This window comes from Catharus ustulatus, chromosome 16 (assembly GCF_009819885.2).
Source record: "Catharus ustulatus isolate bCatUst1 chromosome 16, bCatUst1.pri.v2, whole genome shotgun sequence".
In the NCBI taxonomy this organism is placed as follows: domain Eukaryota; kingdom Metazoa; phylum Chordata; class Aves; order Passeriformes; family Turdidae; genus Catharus; species Catharus ustulatus.
In genome coordinates, this window is record NC_046236.1 from 9,367,154 (window position 1) to 9,385,109 (window position 17,956).

General features: G+C 38.3%; 1 protein-coding gene across 4 annotated transcripts; it reads left to right on the plus strand.

Annotated features, from left to right (window-relative positions):
- Nucleotides 1-17: 17 nt before the first annotated feature.
- LOC117003644 (transmembrane protein 180-like) lies at nt 18-17,589 on the plus strand. 4 transcript variants are annotated; one of them, XM_033073671.1, is made up of 8 exons: nt 963-1,484; nt 1,692-1,758; nt 3,371-3,549; nt 4,283-5,017; nt 7,898-8,052; nt 9,474-9,557; nt 10,602-10,745; nt 16,488-17,589. In XM_033073671.1, exons 3-8 carry the CDS (start codon nt 3,397-3,399, stop codon nt 16,618-16,620), a joined length of 1,404 nt encoding a protein of 467 aa, XP_032929562.1. In that variant the 5' UTR covers nt 963-1,484; nt 1,692-1,758; nt 3,371-3,396; the 3' UTR covers nt 16,621-17,589. The 4 variants fall into 4 exon arrangements, with proteins under 4 accessions (XP_032929561.1, XP_032929564.1, XP_032929562.1 ...); XM_033073670.1 differs by lacking the exons at nt 963-1,484; nt 1,692-1,758 and adding an exon at nt 18-42; XM_033073673.1 differs by lacking the exons at nt 963-1,484; nt 1,692-1,758 and adding an exon at nt 18-42 and having other exon boundaries at nt 16,491-17,589.
- Nucleotides 17,590-17,956: the final 367 nt, after the last annotated feature.

Sequence of the window (17,956 nt, forward strand, 5' to 3'; positions counted from 1 at the left end):
GCCCCGGCCCGCCCCGCGGTGCGCGGCCTCCCGTCACAAGAGGTGGGTCGGTGCCGCTGGAAGGGGCGGTGGTCGCTGGCTCTCGGGGTGTTGATGGCGGGGAGCGGCTTCTCAGGGATGCCGGCTGCGGCTTACGGCCGAGTAGGGCTGGCGCAGCCCGGAGTGGGACAGCGCGGCTTGGCGTAGGGAAAGCCGGGGGTCGTAGTTGCCCCGCGTTGGGAGCGCTGAGGGAAGAGCCCGTGAGGAGGGACCCGATGTGGTGCCGAGGTGCGGGCCGCCTCTCTGCCGGGGTGCGGGAGGGCAGGGCGGAGCGGAGCCTGCAGTCCGAGAAGGGCTGGCTCCGTCCCGCACCTCGGTCGAGCGGCCGCCGCTCTTTTCCACACAAAGCAAAGGAAGCTGTGTTTCCTGTCCGGGGTCCTGCTGAGGAAAACGAGCCGAACTTCCCCATTCTTCACAGACGAGCCCTTCGGAGGTGCAGTCCTGCGAGCTGGCCGGAGCGCAGCCCCTCAGCGCTCGCAGCCCCGCAGCGCTCGCAGCCCCGCAGCGCTCGCAGCCCTTGGCCGGAGCGGGCACCGGCCGGTGCCACAGCCCGGCTGCCTCTGAGACCCGAGCGTTCCCCCTCAGGAGTACCCTCGGGAGTAGCAGCGCGTTTATTCCGGCTTCCCTCTTAATGTGGTGCCAGTCACCTCAGAGGGATGAGGAAGATCCATGTGTCCAACCAGTCAGGGCTGTGAGCATTTCGCAGCGGTTTGGGACCCAGAACGACAGAGCAGGGTCTCTGCTAATGCGCCTCAGGGAGCGTTTGCTATTATCTCTCGGAACCACTTTTCTTGTTTAGACTCTTGTTCTAATTTCTTTAGCAGTTGTCATCCTGCTCTGGGTGAAACGCAGGTGATGTCACACCGCATCTCACTGGCCCGAACAGCCAGTTCTTTCGGCCTCTGAGTATCAACACAGTTGTAACCACTAGAAATTGCTGAAACCGATTTGCCTTCTGTGAGTCACAGAGTGTGCACCTGTGCTTCAACCTGCTCAATATAAGGGCTGACACTATGTTGAAGAGGGAGGGGATGCTCATGCATGATTTCATTGTAGTGCTATTAAAGGGAACATCTGGGGAAGGAAGTGTGCTACCTCAACTTCTAATTGAACCTATTTCATAAACAAGGTGCAGGGCCAGATGTACCAATTAGGGTAGAGTTGTGTCAGATCCTGCATGTTACAATTAGTCATGGTACTAGAGGCCAGTTTGAGCATTGTTAGAAGATTTTTGTTGAAGAAATTTCAAATACCTTTCAAAATTTCTGAAACTGAGGGGACCATTTTTTATTTGTGTCAGAAGGAATTGAGTCAATTTAGAAATGACTGCTGGCAATGTTAGTGTGAAGCATTTTTATTCCTGGTGCTTGTGGAATTTGAAGGAAAGTAGTCTCCCAATTCTCCATTTTGAAGACATGAGCAAGGTACACCAGGTAGAAATAGAGGTGAATTGTCTATCTTTCTAAAAGCCCTAACACCCACCATATAAATAATTTCATTAAGTGTATTTGTGAAGGCTTGATAAAGCAAATGTGACTTTTGCTAATCACCTACGCCTTATAATGACTTTCATATTAATATCAAACTTATTTTTAAAAATAAACATTTCAATTGTACATCTTTTCAATAATTTAACCTTTTCTTCATTTTAGGTTTCTCAGTAAAAGAATGTGAAACCAAACTTACTACAAAAATGCAAAATTTCGTCCCCTGAAAATGGTACTGTCTTTACAAATGCAGAAAACTAAATTTGAAGATATACATCATGCTCCTTCTCAAATATTAATTTTCTTAGAAATAAATTGGCTTTAATAAAATGAATCCTAGGGTTCCAGCTGTTTGTCAGCTTGATTCTTAACTACAGAATGAATGCATCGTGTTTCATATCTTTGCATCATGTTTCATTTCACAGCATCTTACATACATATGCAAAAGTGCATCCACATTTTATTTGCTCTTCAAGAGTTCATTTTCCATGTTGGAGGTTGGAAAAACTGCTTGTTCCATCTTCCCCAGTCCCTACCTGATTTGTGGCTTTTGTGTGGTCCTTGCCTGGTGAGTGGGAAGTTCCTCCCTTCCTGCACAGCAGCTCTCTTCAGCTGCCTTGTAAACCACAGGAAGGCTGGAAACAGCCTTGGCTTTCATTTCCTGTTTCTTCCACGGTTATTTTTATGAGGAGTTCAGGGACCTGCTTATAGAGCTGCTGATCAAGCAGATGTTCAAACTAGATATTTTGATGGATATGTGAAAACTGCGTTTAGAGTAAAATTATTAATATGCAGAGGAGCAAAGTGTGAACTATTGACATGAAGCAGGTTGTAAAGCTCTGCATAGTAAGACTGAAATTTGAACTTGAGGCATCAAAATTATTAGCAGTCAGCTTCCTTTAACAGATGTAAAAATGAATAAAGCCTCACTCAAAAACAGATACCTGGGAATAATTATGTATTGGACTTACAGAATCAAGTATGGTTAAGGGCTACTTTTAGGTAGCTATTAAACAGCTTTAAAAAGTAGAGGTTCCCTGGAGCTGGCTCTTTTCATGACATAGTTTACACCAAACACACTAAGGTAATTGATGGAAAAGATAATCATCTTAATAATTTGTTGGCTGAATATCTGATTAATAGATTAAAGAAATCTGTATTCTTGGGCTGAATCTCTGTTATTTGGGTATACATAAAATGCTGTGTGTGTTACTTGCTACATTTTATTTACATTCAGTCTTCATGAAAAAGCTAATTTAAAGGTGTTTTGTTTTAATTGTTTTATGGTTTATTAGGTGAAAATATTGATCCCATTCCTTCTTAACAATTAGTATTTTAGAACAGAAGAGCAAAACTTGGTATTTGTTTTGAAATAAATATTCCCCTACGTGAACGCTGCATTTGACATTCATAGCATTGGAATACATAAGGAGTTGAGTCACTTCATTCCTACACAGTCCATAATTTTAAGAATAGCTAGCAAGAAAGATCTAAAATGTATGCAATTACTTTGAACTCTATAGCAAGATGAGCGTTTGCAATAGCAGGTTTTTAAGTGGAGTCTATAAATAAGTTAGGAAGGGTTTCTTTAAGATTTTTGTCTACTTGTTCCATTGACTTTTAAGCACTGCTTATACTTAGAAATGTCACCTAGTAACTTATTATTTGGGACTCAGTGTCTTAAAACTCACTAAAATGTGTTTCTGATTTTGAAAAAAAGGAGGAATGGGAAAATTGTCCTCCAATAATCCATTTCTGCACCTCTGAAACAAGCAAATCCTCCATGTTATTTTAACTTGAAAAATTATTCTACTAATTGTTGTAATTCTCTTTTGTAACTTGAGGAAGAAGAAAGCTGTACTCTTGGAAGATGAAGATTCTTTGGGGAATTCATTCTAATGCACTGGCATATTCCATGACTACCTTAGGTGCTGGAATGATGAACAGCATTTTTAATTTCTACTATGTTAAGCTTTTCCTAAACCGATACAAAATTTCAGAAACAGCATTTCATATAGCACAGGTAATGTACAATGGAATTTTTGATTACCATGTTGTGCTATGTGTCAGTGTTATTACAACAAAGTGATTCTTTTAATGACAGATTAATTTTGGAATCATTGCAATTAATTAACAGTAAATTATCTTTGACTTTAGTTGATCCATAAGCAACGGAACTTACTCATAAAGCACATTGTTTACAGTCTATAAAGTAAAAATCTCCAGACTTAATTGCTGAAAAGATTTTTGCGTTTGATAGCTTGAAGTAATTTTCTGAACTATCTTGCACCTCAGCTCCATAGATGAATCTGACATTAGTGCTTTCCTGTGAACTGTTAAAGTCCTTAAATAGTGCATTTATCCTGCAAGTCATTATCCATGTGAGTAACTCTAGTTGTAAATGGTCTCCTGAAAGTAATGGGCCAGCTCGTGTTTTGAATTAACTTGCTGTGAGAGTAATATCTGAGCTTTGCAGGATGAAAGCCCAGATAAATAAGGTTTTGAAAGAGTGGAGTCTTAGAGATGGTTTATTTCACATGTAATTGGTCACCTACCTGCTTATTCATCTTAGTTTTTCAGAATTTCTATGAACCTATGAATACTGATAAGAATTTGCTTTAGAATCTGTTTTGACCTGAATAACTTTTCTATGTATTTATTTATTGTCTGAATAGAGGTTTATTTTAAACAAATGTCGTGTTTGTGTAACCTCTGTAGAAACGTGACAGCAGTGACAAATTCCTCATTTGTGGCAGGTTGTGTTCATGATCTGGAACGCCATCAATGATCCCCTTTTTGGCTACATTCAAGACAACTCCAGGCTGAAGTGCTGCGCAAGGCGCCAGATCTCGATTTTGTACGGAGCCCCTCTGTACGGCCTGGCCTTCCTGCTGCCGTGGTTCCCCTGGAGGCGCTACGAGGAGGGGGACTGGGTCTGCGGCCTGCACCTCATCGTCGCGCTCTGCGCCTTCGACGGGCTGCTGACCTTCGTGCTCCTGGCACAGTGCGCGCTCTTCGCCGAGAGCTCCAGCAGGCACGACAGCAGGCTCCAGCTCATCAAGTACAACCAAGTGGCGACGTTAATTGGATCCACGAGCGTTCTCTTTTGCGGGCTCATATCGGATAACATGGAGAAGTTTGCTTATTTTCAGGGTTTCGCTGTTTTGATCGCGGCGCTGGCGACAGCCTGTATGTGTTGCACAGGTAAATACAGCACGAGTCAATATGAGCACAGAGGAATTCATACAGAGGATGCTAATCTGGAAAACAGTGATGGAGCTTTCTCCTTGGCCTCAGTAATTTCATTGACCAAACAGATCATGACAGAGAAGAATTTTCTATGTTTTGTAACAATGAACTTCTTCCAAGTCTTCCACCTAGCCTTCTACAACAATTTTATGATGATCTTTGCGGATAATCTTATTCCTAAGGATGTCCTTTCTTCCTCAGTAAGGAGTATCATGTATGGAGCAGGTTTTATTTGTCCTCAGGTAGGCAGTCATTCTTCTTTATTTCTAAATATGAAAACTTGGTGGTTTAGTAATTTACAGTATCTATTTAAGACTTGAAAAAAAATGCTGTATTTGGCATAAGGCATTAGCCAAAATGAGTACTAAATCTCACTCCCCATTTCTCTAGAAGAAGAAGGGACTGCTGTGCAGGCTGATCAAGTGTAAGAGGTATAGAGAGCAGACAGACAGGCTGGTAGAATATCTGTTTAAAACAATGTGAGACACAAATAGGCAAGGAATGAATGTTTTGTATCCTCCTCCAGTGCTTATAATACCTAAGCATAAAGGAATGAAAAACATGGCCAAGATCAAATGTTTCAAAAAGCAAAATCTACAGAATTCTGAGTTCTGTTTTGTTTTCTAATACTGTGTATTACAAATTAAAGACTAAGCTCTTCTTCAGGAAGTTTCTGAAATAAACTGCTCAAAATGCCAGAAAAAATTATGAAATATGAAACGCATTGTTAAAATATGTGGCATCTCAGTCATGAAAACCAAACAAAACTCAGCTGCTTTTGGAGAATGATACATTCCCATTTATTTTGTTGTTTGGCCTCTTGGCCAGCAGTATTTGTGGAGAAGAGAGACATAGTTTTAAGAGTCCAGTCAGGGATGAGGGGAGGAATAATGAGCTAATAGAGAAAGAGAACCCAAAAGAGTAATGTGTGAGAACAAGAAAAGAAGCAAATGTATATCCACAGAATGTGGCCATACTTGTCTGCAGTAAATAAAAAATTCCTCTGTCCATTGCCTTCTTACTTCTTTCTCTAGATCTTTTAAAACTTCCTCTGTGTTTACTTGTTGGATGTTGAAAGTCAGGATACTCAAAATATGAATATCCTGACATTCATCACAGGTGCTGATGGTGTTCAGAATTCTCTAAAATTAGGCTGTTATATTCATTAAATTGTAATGGGTTTTGTAATATGTATAAGATAAGTGCAACTGGAATTCACAACTCAATTTCAGTTCCCATTTTGGCTTTTGCATCTAGACCATACAGATCCTGAACATCCCTTTCTTCCATAACTCCTAACTATCTATAATTTCAACTTTTGTCCTTATCACAGGTTTACTAGTTGGGGTTTTCCCCTGTACCTCAGACAGTTAGATAATGAATTTTGGAAATAAAACAGAAGCTACAGAAGTTAGAAAAGCTTAAATAATTTTACACTTAATATGTAGCAATCACTTTTATTGATAAAATCAGTGTGACAGTGTGAAAAGAACAATCTTTCAGAAAATGCGTCTCTCTCTGGTCCCCAGAGACTCTTTGTCTAGAAGGTCACTGAACCGTAGAGGGTTTGCTGTGACCTTATTTTTCTCAGGTTTTGTCCCTTTGAGCTCAAGATACAATAAGAGAATTCTCTGATGGCAATGTCCTGAACTTCACTTACTGGAAAAACACCCGACCCTTGTAAAATAAAGCTCCTTTTTATGAACTCTGCTTCAGTGGCCTCTACCAAACTAGAATTCAGCTTCTGACTTTGGTTCCTTCTAGTAGTGGATGTGAGGAATACAACCTGCCCACAAGGAAAATGTTGCTGTAACATAGACAAACAACTTTGAATTTGCATCACTGTTAGTATTTTCCTTACAAACACACAATCTTTGAGACGTGCAAGTAGTGAGGAATTTTCTAAGTCATAAGTACTTCCTGAGACAGGGTTATTTTGCAATTACAGGGAGACAGGAACATGGTGTTTACAACAGCAAACATTAAATGATCCCTTAGTATTTCTAGTGGAGGCACTTTTCAGTAAGATCCCTGAAAACAGCCAGGGGGAGGAATATGTTTTAAATTTCTTATAACAAGATGTTTTTCTTATACCAACTTTCCAGATTTGTTTTACCTCCCTGATGAAGCAGAAATCTTGAGCTTTTTTACAATAGCATTTGCCATGGTAATCTCTGTCTGACCGTAGCATCCTGGTTTTATTTGTTATGTTAAAGCAGTTCAGTGTGGGAACAATTGTACAGGGAAAATTCTTTCCTGTTCTTCATCTGAATATTATGCAGTTAATCTCTATAACACAGAAGAAAAGACAAATGTGGGTCTTTATACAGTTTATATATTTGTGACAGAGATGAGGACCATGTACATGTAGATGGTGACAAAGGCCTATATAATAAAAAGAACATAATTCATTATAGAATGTCCTACTGAAAGTGAAAAGTGAGGAACAATGTATAAGAACTTAAATTTTGTTCATACTATAGTCAGCACTTAACATCATTTTCTCAGAATCTACTTGCCAAGATTGGCAAAATTAAAACTCAAACATGGACAAGCACTGGCCTCTGCCTTTCTCTGCTTGCCAGGAAAGCCTCTAACTTGCTTAGTTAAAGCTGTCCTGGTGAACTTGTTTTGCCAATTTAAAAATCATGCTTGATTTCTATAAATGTCAATGAAAATAGGAATATTAATGAAAAAACAATTACTGAAAATTCATCCTATCAGCATTTAAATGGCAAGATGCTTGATTTACAGTTATCATACTGCCAAGCTAATACTTTAAGGGGTATCAAAAGTAAAAATCATGAGCATTAAATAATACTTAGGCATTGTGGGAAACAGTGTTTCCCTCAGAATACAGCAGTTCTCAGTGGCCAGTTTTTGAGTGAATGGAGACTGTACCTAGTAGAGGTAGCACAGAATGAGCCAGTAGAGAGTTGTCTTTGTTCAATTTCTATTTTTTTATTTTATTGAACTTCTTAGAAAGGGTCATTGTTTGTTTGTTTGTTTGTTTTTCCTTTAAAGGGTATTAATTCTGTCAGGTCTATGTTTTATAGCTCTCCTAATGCTGAGGCACTATACTGTATCTTTTCATCCTATATGTGTATATATTATCTTTTCAGTGCCTTGTGCTTCTCAGTCATGCTTCATTGAAGAAGTTTGGTTATTACAGAATCATCTTGTTTTCGTTTTACTATGAAGGAGTGGCTGCTGCTGTCATGTGTCTGCTGGGGCAAGAACACCATTATCTTCTGGCATTTTATGTCACAACAAACATGTAAGTAAATCCACTCTCCTGTTCATAGACAGCTGAAATACTTCTAACAAAGTAGACACTTGCTTTTATTACCATAAAGATTCTGCCTCTGCTTTCACGGTTTTCATTCTGTTTCACTTAATCAGAAAAGTTGAAACTCCAGTTATGGCTTTTTTTTTTTCAGCTTTCCTTTTATTCTGTTTCAGCTTTTATTTTCTGCTTGAAATAAAAAAGCCTGAAATGCAAACAGCAGATATGGTTTGCAGCCACATGCCTCCAGTCACTTTAACCTGAGATGCAAGGGCAGGAGAATCTCATGTTTTCCACAGACATGGAAGAGCCCAGCAGAGGAACTCCCCAGGGCTACTTGCTGGAAAAGCTCAGACCTCACCTTGTATTGCAGGTGCCCTTGTGCTGCACTGCAGACAAATATGGGTAACTCAGGGGTAACCAGCAGAGTCCCATTTGCACTGGTGCTCAGTAAAATGCCAAGCAGTAGCGTTTTCACATAAGTATATAATGATAGAAAACATTATTTCAAGATAAAGAGCTGTTTGTGTCAGAATATTGTTACAGCAGTTTGTTTTAATTTCTTCACGTTCTCTTTCATTATTGTCTCTCTACATGTTCTTTCCTGCCTTCCTTTGTCTTTCCCTCCCCACCCTGTTTTCATTCTTATTTTCAGTATTGCAGTCGTGGGCTACTCTAACACTGAATTGTCTGAACAATAAATTGAATTTCGTTATCTGCATGTTTTAAATGATGAAGATGTGTTTTGATTTCTCCAGGAAAAAATTCTGAGGTACCTAAAGACTGTATGTTTAAAGTGCTAGTTGTTCAAAGTACCTTGTTAGTAAAAGCTCATCATTCCCAAAAGTTAATAAGACACAGAAATTGTAATATTTGAGATTTTTGTTTCATTTGGCTGTTTGTTAAGAATCAGCTTTGTATGTGTGTGTTTAAATGTATATCTATATACAGTTATATACCCTGTAAATACATATATAGGAATGCATGTAAATTATTCTTTCTATTCTAATTCCTCCACCTCAAAGTTTATCTTCCACATGGTCACATCTTTTCCAGATTTCAGGAGCAAATTTAGTTTTCCCTTTTTATGAGGTGTTTCTTTTCTCTTGATAATTTTAAATTATATTCAGTGATAATGTAAATTTATTTTCAAGGTATTCACAACTTTTTACATCAATGTCCAGCAAAAAAAAGCAAAACCTGCTTTTAGGTTTGCATATTAATTTGTAATTCTCACCTAAGAACAGATCTCGTGATGCTTTCAGATAGAGCACCCTGTCTTTAGAACATCTCAGCTTTGTGTATTTGCAGAATATCAGTGTTTGTGTATTTGTGTTATAATGTCAGTTTCAATTTCATTATAAAGTGAATATAAGAACTGTGAACATCTTCAATATTTTGTTTTCCTTTAGGGTAATTGTGCAAGCTTCATTTAGTTTGTTTAATTTGCCTTTGGCAGATATCATTGATGCAGATTTAATAAAGCACAAGAGGAGGTATGTCCATCATTACCATTTTTTTAAACATGCTGTTTGCCTTTTTACTCACTGGTAATAAATTATGTCAGAGTCAAGACAGTAAATTATCTGGGATCCTTGATACAGGAGCACTTTTTGTGAGACCAACTTAGCATAAGTGAAGATCAGAACTTGAGTGAAGTTTCCTGCAGTTACTTCGGTAGAGTCATTTAAACAGATTATTAGGTCATTTCTCTTTTTTCTTATTCTATAATATAAGCCAAGTCCTTCCAAATTTTGTGGCTTTATTTTTGTTAGCTTCAGTTGAGTTACTTTGTATCCAGATGCATCTATAATCATGTATGGAATTTTCTGAATAAGGCTTTTTCAAGATGGAAAAGGTGTTAAGAAAGCTTTACTATGCCAGGTAAAGTGCAGATTTCAAAGTCTAACTGCTTCCTTTATCTCCTGAAATAAAAGTGATAAAACCTGCTGCAGAATAGCATATTGCAACTCATTGATCTTTTAGGTTTTTGTCAAAGCGCACATAACTTCCTGTTGGTGCCATCAATTGTTATGTAAGTGTAGATTCAGTCCTGTTGAAGAACTTTCCCCTCAAAGGGAAGATCTGTTGCTTTCATGAGGAAAAAATTGCCTCATTTTCTGGCCTATGCATGCAAAATCTTCAGTTGTAATTAATTCACCATGCACTGTTCAGTCTAATTTAACTTCAGTAATTACTCAAAGAGCACAAAGTTGAATTTAAGTACGAGTCTCACTTCAGAATTGGGGCCAAGCTATGTCTATGTATATATGTCTGTATATATACTTATATATATACATATAAGTATATATGCACACACACCCCACAGAGGTTTGTAGCCTGTAATTTCTAAATAAATTTAAATTTCATTATGAGAGTAGATCTGTTTGCTCTAATGTGTGAACTAGATAAATCTAAGGATCATGATATTTAGAATTTGCATATTAACAGGATTTCGAGCTTTCTAAAATCACGATTGTAATTAAGACACTAATAAGTTTGTGTTGTGCATTAATTTGTTTTTTCCCCAAATATTTTAGATTACCACTTTCCTCTATGGTTTTTGGTACCAATGCCTTATTTACCAAGCCTGCCCAATCTTTGGCTCCAATGATTGTGGTTACAATACTAAATCATTATGGATATTATAACCTGAATAATGTACCTGGTCGTCCTGATATAAGGTGAGTTCACTTTATATTTAGAAATATAACATGTTTAGAAAATAACATGAAACACTCCTACAATCTAAAAAACAAATTGATCAGCAATTAGTTTGATCAACTGCACTTCAAAAACATAAACACTTTAAAAATACTTATCAGTTGTTTTTGTCTGTGTAGAAGAACAAATGTTTTTAAAAGAGTAAATAATCTATTAAACAGTATACATGAGGATATCTACCTGATTTTGAAAAGCAAAAGATACCTTTCATCCCTTGGCTTTTTGCAATAAAATAAAAAAAATATTTGAGATCACCTAATAGCTCTTATTAAGATACATGTTGTCCTGGCATCTGCATTTTGTTTACTTCATAAACCTACTTCCCTAAATATATAATATATAAGTTAATCAGATCTTCTTTTGCCTCGAGTAGGAGTGTATAATTGTGGCTCCAATACTCCTTGCCATTCTAATGCTAATGATTTCATTGCAGTCCCTGGAGACCTTAATACAGCATAAAGCTGTGGTTGCTGGTTAGTTGGACATGTGTGGGCTTTTATAAAAATAAATTTACAGGGAATAACCACACTGAAAGGGTCACAGGGTGTATTTATGACTATGAGGAGGAAGTGGTAACATAAGGAATAACAGAAGTCAGAGCTAAATGGAAAAAATCAGTCCTGAGTAGGATTTACTTGAGGTAACAACATGTATATCCTGAGAGCTACACAACTCTCCTAAACTTTTAGTAAAAACCTAAAGGAACAGATAAACACAGTTTTACATGAGCTTTTGTGGAGTTAGCTCCTGAGAGAGAGAGGTCTGGTTATGTGTCACCTAAGGTTAGGAGAACATTCTGTATTTGAGGAATTTAAAAAAAAAAATGTATGAGGACAAGCATGACATAAAAGAACAACAGGTGGTCTTCAGAATTGCATCCAGACAGAAGCAAAGGCAGCTTAAGTTTCAGGCTATGTGTGAGAACAGCTAATTTTAATGCATTTTGTGGATAGCCAGTGAGATGATGTGAAGAGGACATGAACCTCATTATAATAAAATGAGTGATTTTTGCAGAAGAGTGAGTGGTAGGTTGAACAGGATGTGGATATGAGAGGGCTGAATATATTCATCTTGATGATTCAGAGAAATTCAGATTTGAAACATAAAAACTGCAGTTGTGATCCCTTTCAATCAGAGAAATGATCCCTTTGTGGATGGATTCTAAATCACAGGAGTCATAAATCTTTTTTGCCTGGTAAACAGCCCCTGTATTAGAGCAACAATAAATTTATTATATAGAGAGTTGAAGTACTTGGAATGTTCAATCTATAAAATATGTGTTTTCACTTGAGTTATGCTGAAATTTTATTTGTTTCACTTGGGCCAGGAATAGAATAAAACATGCAAAGCTGAGACTAGTGAATCAGAGCACCTGAAATATATTATGTATTTCCCTTGCCCATCCTTTCAAAAAGGATTTCTTAAATCTGAAGTAGTTTGCCTGTGTTTCCTGTATATGTAATGTGAGAATGGATTTTCCTCTGCTTGCAAATGGAGTACAGGGTTGATACACAACCCCATAAAGACTAGAAAACTCGAAGTTGTTTCTAGGGAGTCAGTTTGCCCTTGGCAATGTACTCAGACCACTGACTGAGCTAAAATTACTTATAGATATTAAAAACCTATTGGCTGATGTCGTTTTTCAGCTATAGGCAGACAGTTAAAATACACTTGCCCCAGGACAAAGTTGTTTGAGGACAAACAGGAATTAAATACAAGAGATTGTTTAAAATATATCCAAACTGTTTTGGGGGGGAAAAAAGCATTTCACACATGTGAATTATATAAAATGAAGTATTATGACCCATGCCAATACAATCTCAGCTCTGTCCCTCCTTCTCCAACGTTGGCAATGTCTATTAAATGTTTTGGAAAGCATTTGCTTTATTAAGTGTAGTGGCAGTGAATTGTGAAGGTGGCACAGAGGACCCTTATTCTGCATTAACAAAATGTTTGGGCCCTGAATAAATATGTCTGAAGAGTTTCCAGCAATGCTGTTAACTGGGACAAGGCAGAATATACAGTCTGTACACCATTTGCTGCATTCTGAATTATTTTAAATAATTTATTTTAATAACAGTTATTACTTTTTCTCAAACGGAGAGTTAAACTGTAGCAACAATGATGGAGCAGTTAATCCTGGAAACCTCCAGGCACAGTAAGGACAATAAAATCATCAGTAATATCCAGCATGGCTCCACCAAGGGGAAGTGATGCTTGACCAGCTTGATAAACCTCTACAGTTAAATGACTCTCCTGGTGGGCAGGGGAAGGCAGTGGGTATTGCCTGCCTGGGCTGCATTCCTGATGGCCAGGATGATGGGGCAGGATGGACCCTCAGGAAGTGTGGGGATGACACAAACCTGGTCACACTGCCATAGGGGCAGTCTCGACAGGAATGGTACCTGGGGCTGCCTTAGACAAAGTCCTGGCAGCTGGGCAAAGATGATTCTTCCCCTCTGCTCACACACTGTGCCTCAATCCTTAGCAAATATGGTTACTGCATAGAAGTTAACCACTTTGTCATGGAAAGTGGTTTTTAATATCCTTAAAATTTGAGCAGTACTTTGCAGAATTGAGTGTCCTGATTTTTCCTTTCTTCCATCATCATAGCAAAGCAGTACATGCCCTGTATGGCTTGAGATGGTTTTTGTTGTTGTTTGGGTTGGGTTTTTTTTAGTTTGGCTGATTTTTAAAAATTTGCTATGGAAAAGATGCCTAGCTTAAAACCTCCCTCTACTGGAGAGCCACTGCAACTACCACCAGCTTCTCTTGAGAGTGCTTTTCAAATTTGTTCTTCAGAATAAAGTTATTTGGCAGCAACTCTTTATTATTTATTGAAGGCACTTTAAACTGTTAATGCTTTCATATTGAATTACTGAACCACCTGACATTCTGTTCAGAGTGATTTTAGGGCTGCTTAGGGAAACATTTTATGTTTTATTCTTGTGTGTGTAAAAACAAGGTAGATGTGGAAATTTCTGAAGTTGCTTGTTCAGCTGTAATTGTAATAAAATCCAAGCTCTGCTCTTGATTTATCCCAGTCCCTTAATGAAATATTTTCCCATTCCTTCTTTTGTGTATTATAGATATTTTTTCATAATTCCTGCAATAACTTAAGGTTTTACAGTACAATAGGTAATATTATTTTCTTAAATCAGCATCATTCCAGTGAAACCAAATCCGGATTGCACAGTGTGAGTGGTTTTGCAGATGTTCTTTGTGTAAAGATGGAATAATGTTAGTACTGAAATCTGCAATGCTCTTCAGTGTGCAGAACAGGCCAAATGCAAGCCCCAACATCCTGTTAACTGTGTGTGAGTCCTGTTCTCGTTGTTAGGTGATTAAGTAATTTCACAATTATAAGCCGCACCATTTTGACTAAAATTTTGGTCCGAACCCAAAGTGTGGCTTATAATCAGGTGTGGCTTATATATAGACAAAGAATGAAAAGTTGCTGTTTTAGTTTGGAGGACAGGTGTCTGCTGAGAAAGGCAGGAACTTCTCTTTGAAATGGAGAATGTAAACCCCCTCCCTCCAAATTATTATAATTTTGAAATCAAGGGGCTTTCAGGCAAAGATATGGGAATTAGGAATAACAGTTCTTTACTAGGAAAATTAAAGTAGAAATACAAAGAAACTACAAAGGAACAAACTCCAAACCCTGACACAGTCAGAGTACAACCTGACACCCCATCAGGCAGGGTGTTGGTAGCAGTCCCATTCCATGGTGGCTGCATCCTCCTGCAGTGACAGATGTGGCTCAGTTGGAGCAGTGCTCCTGTACAAGGTGCAGTTTCCCTCTGGAGGTCCAGTGGTGATGTGGAGAAATCCCGTTTTCCTCTGGAGTCCAGTGGAGAAAGGGGCTCCCTTAGTGTCCCAAAACCTCTGTTTTTATCTTGGTAAGAAATGTTGGGCTCTTCCCCCTGGCTGGAGCAACTCCCAATGGGATGCAGTAATTTTATCAGTCCCACAGTGGGACTCAATGGGCCATTAGCAGAAAATGACTGGCTGGAGGAAGGATGGGTTGTGAAAAGATAAAGAACACTGCCCTGCCTATTTCAATGGATGGCCCATTAGCAGAATATCTCCAACAGAGATAAGGCTCACTGCCCCCACCCTCAACAGATGGTGATAGATTAGATACCTTTTATCACACTCTGTATTGTAACATGCGGCTTATAATCAGGTGCGGCTTATGATTGTGAAATTACTGTTATGTGTCTGTGGCTTCCCTGCTGGCAGTGCTCCTGCCTGGAGTCCCTGGGGAAAGTTGTGCCAGAGCTGTGCATGATGTGGGCTCCTTCCCCTGTAGTTGCACTGGAAATGCAGTTGGGTACAGGCCAGTAAACAACTCCAAATGGTGAATTATTGTCACTGCCAATAAACATTGGCTATGGACCAGTGGCCTGCTAGTGAACACTTGCAGTCAGAAATGCAATTGCCCGAGTGATTAAGTGATTCACTTGTGAGCCTCTGGGCTTTTGTTTTCTTATGTAGCATTAGCATGTACATGATCTGAGATAAACTGTGCTCCTTTATGAGCCTGTGTCTGTGCTAAGCATGGAATCAGGGCTTTGTTGGAGGTTGCAAACATTTCTTCTGTTAAACCCAGTGAGACATGAATTGATTTTTTCATGATTCAGAGGAACTCTTAGGTTTTATTCAAAAACCTGCTCAAGGTTTGGGGTATTTTTCACAGATTTCAAGGGTTTTGGACCACATCCATGGCTGTTCTGTGAGTTTCTTATCCCTGAATGCTAAGGAAAAAAATTAGAAAGAAACATAAACTGCCTCATGGAGAGAAAGTTCACTTAGGGGCTGTTTCTCAGCTTGAGTTGACTTTCCTGATATTTAAGTAATTAGAATCCCATAATTAACAGAATGCAAGGAGATAATGATTCCAGCTACTAGATGAATGCCAAAATGCATGCTTGGAGCTGTCAGAAACCATACTGCTCATGAAAGGGAGCTCATTTAATTCCTGTATTTTCTTTCTTCATTCATATTTGCTGATGCTTTTATTTATTTTTCATTAGAGAAGATTTAGATGAGGAAATGCCATGCATTCATTAGAAAAAATGAAAACTAGTGTTAATTTCACATGTATTCTTTCTATGGCTTATATTAGCTTGCAAACATTTGTGTTAAAACCAAATTAAATAAGGCTTCAAACAGCCCTTGAAACCACACCTGAATTTTGTGCAATTATCATTACTTCTATCTAGCACTCAGCAACTAAAACAACTAAAAAAATGTGGTTAGTAGCACAGATTTCAACTAAAATAAATTCATTTCATGTTCAAATGTTTGTTTCCATTTTCTACTGTTCTTTCTGTTCCAAACTTTTCAATCTTACTAAAGCTTTTTGGATGTTCTGTTCCATAATTGGATGAAATTTGCTTAAGTTAATTTCTATATTACATAAACAGGAAAGTCATGAACAGGATTTCTTGGGTTATATTAAAATTAACTCTTTGTGTGCTAAATGTCTGAATTCCTCCCATATAGAGAAAACAATATATAATACATATCTGTATGTAGAAATAGAAAATACACAAGATATTTCTATTTCTTTTGCTTAGAATTCACTGTACAGTAGCATGTCTATGTGTTTATAATGGGAATGCTTTAAAAATAATTTGTTTAGTGACTGTGGAAGTTAATCTTCATATTGAAAGCTGTGTTCTCATTTGTTTCAGCAGGTCATTTTTAGATCTCCATGATGCCATGTTCTACCTGGTCTGTTTGGTTCCCTTCTTCATTGCAGTCCTACAGATCCTGATTTGGACTCCCTTTTCCATCCAGAACAGCCACCTGGCAGCTCCACAGTAAATATGAAAAGTGGTCAGTGCATCTCCTGCTGAGCCACAGGAGAGTTCAGTAAGATTTTCAGGTGAAAAAGCAAAATCATATGATGAAACACAGTTTGAGCCATTTCAGTAAAGCTGCATTTTCAGTCTCTATAGACTGTGAGTCTCACTCAGCCTTAATGCTGAGCCTACAGAAGTTTTTCTTAGTTCAGTTGCTTTCTGTTAATGGGTTTCATCCTTAATTACTTAATTTAAAGTAATTTCTGGTATATAATGATTCCTGATAACTCCTTTGAAGAAAGGATATGGCAGATCAGGGAAAGGGATCCCAACCCAACACCTGGAATTCAAGGGAACTGTATTTTCTCAAGCTTACTGGTGGATTAATTTTGCCATGCTGATAAAATGGCAGATCTCTGAAGTTAATCTGGAAGATCCCAGTGGACATCCCTCATGGATGGCAGGGAGATGAAGAGAAAAATTTAGATGGTGTCTAGCTAGCCAGTATCAAGACATGAGAAGAGCCAAGAGTAATTAACTACCCTGTGAGAGGCTGTGTAAGGCTAAAGAAGAAAAAGATTCAGATGCTGTTCAGTGTTGCTCAATATGGAAAAAGCTCTGTAAGTCCTCACTGGCTTTCCAAATCGCTGGTTCGTGGAAGGTCAGTGCAGTTTTCTGGCTTTAAATGGGAAAATTATTTTGAAGTTTCCTACAGTTAGTGCTTCATACAGAATGTCATTGTGGCAAGGACAGCATTAGTCTGTGGATGTAGGGTTCAGCTCTTGGACAAATGTAAGCACACAGAGTTACTAAACCAAGCTCCACCTGTTCAGTGGTGTTACATTGACAAACTCATTTGGTGTGTGGCAATTTAAATTAATTTCTGAATCATCCAGTTGAAGTTAGTTAATTTCTGATTAATTCTTATCAGTTAAGATTTTAAATGAATCCTCTGATTTTTATAAAATAAAGGGTTTTTGACAAAATTTCATAAACATTGAGTCCTCTCTTGATTTCACACATTATAATGATAAGACACATTAGCATGTTTACAGTACTCCCATTTGATCAATATTATTCTTCCTCCAATATATCCATGGTGTAATTGTGCACTGATAGATACCTTTAGCATAATACAATCACTGCATTTTTGTATTTTGTTTTGCCTGGGCAAACACAGTTTTAGTAGCACCTTTCTTAGGGAGTGCCACTTAAAAGTACAAGAGCACTGTGCCATTTTAAAAAGGCTGAGCCAGCTGATTTTCAAGGCTTTACACTTACTGTGACAGGTAACTTGGAAAATACAGGAATGTAAGAAATGGCTCTGCATTTTGGTGGTCACCAGTATAATTTAATGA